The sequence below is a fragment of the Zingiber officinale genome, chromosome 3B (genome assembly GCF_018446385.1).
Source record: "Zingiber officinale cultivar Zhangliang chromosome 3B, Zo_v1.1, whole genome shotgun sequence".
Lineage (NCBI taxonomy): Eukaryota > Viridiplantae > Streptophyta > Magnoliopsida > Zingiberales > Zingiberaceae > Zingiber > Zingiber officinale.
The window spans coordinates 42,015,436-42,018,723 of NC_055991.1; the positions used below are offsets into that span (position 1 = coordinate 42,015,436).

Sequence of the window (3,288 nt, forward strand, 5' to 3'; positions counted from 1 at the left end):
AGATGGTGAAGTCGAGGGGAGAATGCATGAAGGGAATTGAATGCACAGCCCAACAAGTGAATTAAGAAGCCTGGTGATGTAGTTAAATGACACATGGCCCCTTCTCTCCTCTCTCCTCGATGCTTTGCCTTCTCCAATCTTCTCATTTAATTAGCATCCAGAAACTAAAGCATCTCTGTACGGCCGTTTGGAGGCGTTCAATTTAAAGCGCAAGCAGAGCATGCATGTTCTTAAATTCGAAGCCAACATGCCATGCACGCTATATACTGATTCATGACCGTATGTATATTCGCCAACGGTGCCTTTTTTATATCCTCCTTTCTGATAGGAATACAGCATCGTCTTTCACCTCTTCTTATACTGTTATACAACAATCTGATCTCTTTCCTAGAGCCTGCCATTGCATTTGCAATTTCTTATTGAGGCCGCACCTTTAGCAATTCAACAGAGAGGCTTCCGCTCACTGACTCTTGGTTTGGAATATTATATTGATTGTAGAACGATATCCCATTAGGGTTTTAATTGTTTTCCCTGAAATTAAAGCGGTTGTTGAAGCTTGATTCTAGGCTATGGGAGAAGCCTTGTCCGATATTTTCGAGCAAACTGATATGATAGGCGGCACCTTGCCGGAGGACTTATTTAGCATCCTCGACACGTTTGAGGACACCGTCAGTAGTGCTAAAGAGAGAGCTTCCATTGAAGGGAGCAACTTTAGTCCTAAAGTGACTCTGGTTTCTCCTCAAGTTGGCTCAAACTCCAGGCCGCTCGAGTCCGACGAGGGCCAAGCTCCCAAGAAACGCAAGTTGGATTCCCCACGGGCTCCGGCAGACTTCGGTAACCAGGATGGACAGCAGAAGACGACGCACATCACTGTGGAGCGCAACCGGAGGAAGCAAATGAACGAGCACCTGTCGGTGCTGCGCTCCCTGATGCCTTGCTTCTATGCCAAGAGAGTAAGATGATGATCAGTGACTGAATTTTCTTTATTTCTCCTCTCTATTAAATTTCTTGCCTTCCGTTCATTTTCTATTTCGCGTACGATGATGTTGTCAGGGAGATCAAGCATCCATCATCGGAGGAGTAGTGGATTACATCAAGGAGCTTCAACAAGTGTTACAGTCGCTGGAGGCCAAGAAGCAGAGAAAGGCCTTCAGTGAGGTGCTAAGTCCAAGACCGGTCTGTTCCAGCCCCAGGCCACCACCACTAAGCCCTAGAATGGCCCTCCCAATAAGTCCAAGAACTCCCCAGCCGGGAAGTCCTTACATGCCAAGGATTCAGCCACAGCAGCAACCGCAGCAGCAGCAGCAGCAGCAGGGCTACCTCTCCCCTACGGTACTGCATGCAGCAGAGTCATCTCCTTCCTTTAATAGCGCCACCACCACCGCCACAAACGCCGAGATCGTGGCAGCAGCCAACTCGCAGTCGCCGGTGGCGAAGGTGGAGGTGAAGTTCTCGGGGCCGAATGTGATCCTGAAGACGATCTCGCATCGCATCCCCGGGCAAGCTTTCAAGATAATCACGGCGCTGGAGGGCCTCGCTATGGAGATACTCCATGTGAGCATCAGCACCAATGTTAGCGACGACATCATGCTCAACTCGTTCACCATTAAGGTAATTAATTGATCAAAACCAAATCTTGATAAATAAGGATAGATGATCAATTTAATTAATTCTTCCCTTATGTACTTCGACAGATCGGAATTGAATGCGAGCTGAGTGCCGAAGAGCTTGCGCAAGAAATCCAACAAACGTTCTTGTAACAGCAAGAGTTGTCTCTCTAAATTTCTCCTATGTATCTGAAGATGAAACTAGCTTGTTGGTAGCAAAGAGAATGGGGGAGGCACCTACAATCAAGTCCAACTCTAATTATTAATTAATTAGTCAGGAAGTTAATTAATGATGACCAACTAGTACTGTTGTTATTTCTTCATGTAATCTGTTGACTTAGTTCTCATTTTCAAGCTTATGTTTTAAGTATGATTGATTAGCATTGGAAGTTTTTGATGAGGTAGAATCGATCGAGAAGAACAAGAAAAGTTAGCTAGGTGAAAAAAAGACTTTGTTTTATTGCCCTTCTTAATTTCCTTGCACCTACAAATGCTCCATGTTTGCACTGTTGCACATTAATTACCTTATATAGACTAACATACATCATTTTAAAAACAGCTACTAAACCAAAGTACTTGAGTTTACAAAATACCTATTTTATTTAGGAATGTTTCAAAATATCAAATCACGTACTATTTTTAATTTTACTCTTATCAATTGATTAGTATTTTGGAACCATTGAATCGATTTGATTCTATAACAAAACGTTCAATTTTTAATCAGATGAACTGATTTTTAAATCAATCAAACTGGTTTACTTTATTTTTTTATTTTTTAAAAATCAAAATCAATTTTAAATTAAATTGGTTAATAGACCAAACAACCTTAAATTTATATGAAATTAGTTTCTATATGTTCGTCTATATCTCTTAATTATATTCATGCCCTCAAATATCAATTTGACGTTTGATACATCAACCGTTTTTACCCAAAACTAACTGATTAATCAAACGACCTCAGATTGACATGAAATAAGTTCTTATATATTCGTCTACCTTTCTTGATTATACACATGCTCTCAAACATCAATTTAACCTAATATATTGAGAGCAATGATTTTTTGAACATGAATTAAAATTTACAAATATATTCAAATTTAAAAAATCATTGTTCTCAATATATTGGGACAAATTAAAGTTCGAGGACATGAATATAATCAGGAGAGGTAGACAAACACATAAGAATTAATTTCATGTCAATCTAAGGTCATTTAGTCTATCAACCGGTTTTGGGCAAAAATGGTTGATGGATCAAATGACCTCGGATTGATATGAAACTAGTTTCTATGTGTTCGACTAGGTATCCTGATTATATCTATGCCCTCAAACTTTAATTTAACCAATATATCGAGAACAATAATTTTTTGAACATAAATTAAATTTGACATGAACCATTTTTGTCGTTTGATCCATAAATTAAATTTCTATGTCGTTTGATCCATCAACCATTTTTGTCCAAAACTAGCTGATAGACCAAATGACTTCGGATTGACATGAAACTAGTTCATATGTGTTCATCTACCTCTCCTGATTATATCCATACCCTCAAACTTTAATTTGACCCAATATATTGAGAACAATGATTTTTAAAACATGAATATGTTTGAAAAATTTAATTCGTGTTCAAAAAATCATTGCCCTCAATATATTAGGCTAAATTAATGATTAAGATAATGAATAT

The 3,288-nt window shown here is 38.9% G+C and overlaps 1 protein-coding gene across 1 annotated transcript; it reads left to right on the forward strand.

The window, feature by feature from the left end:
• Nucleotides 1-298: 298 nt before the first annotated feature.
• LOC121968238 (transcription factor SPEECHLESS-like) lies at nt 299-1,974 on the forward strand. Its single transcript, XM_042518698.1, has 3 exons — nt 299-953; nt 1,054-1,611; nt 1,695-1,974. Exons 1-3 carry the CDS (start codon nt 570-572, stop codon nt 1,758-1,760), a joined length of 1,008 nt encoding a protein of 335 aa, XP_042374632.1. The 5' UTR covers nt 299-569; the 3' UTR covers nt 1,761-1,974.
• The last annotated feature ends 1,314 nt before the right edge of the window (nt 1,975-3,288 follow it).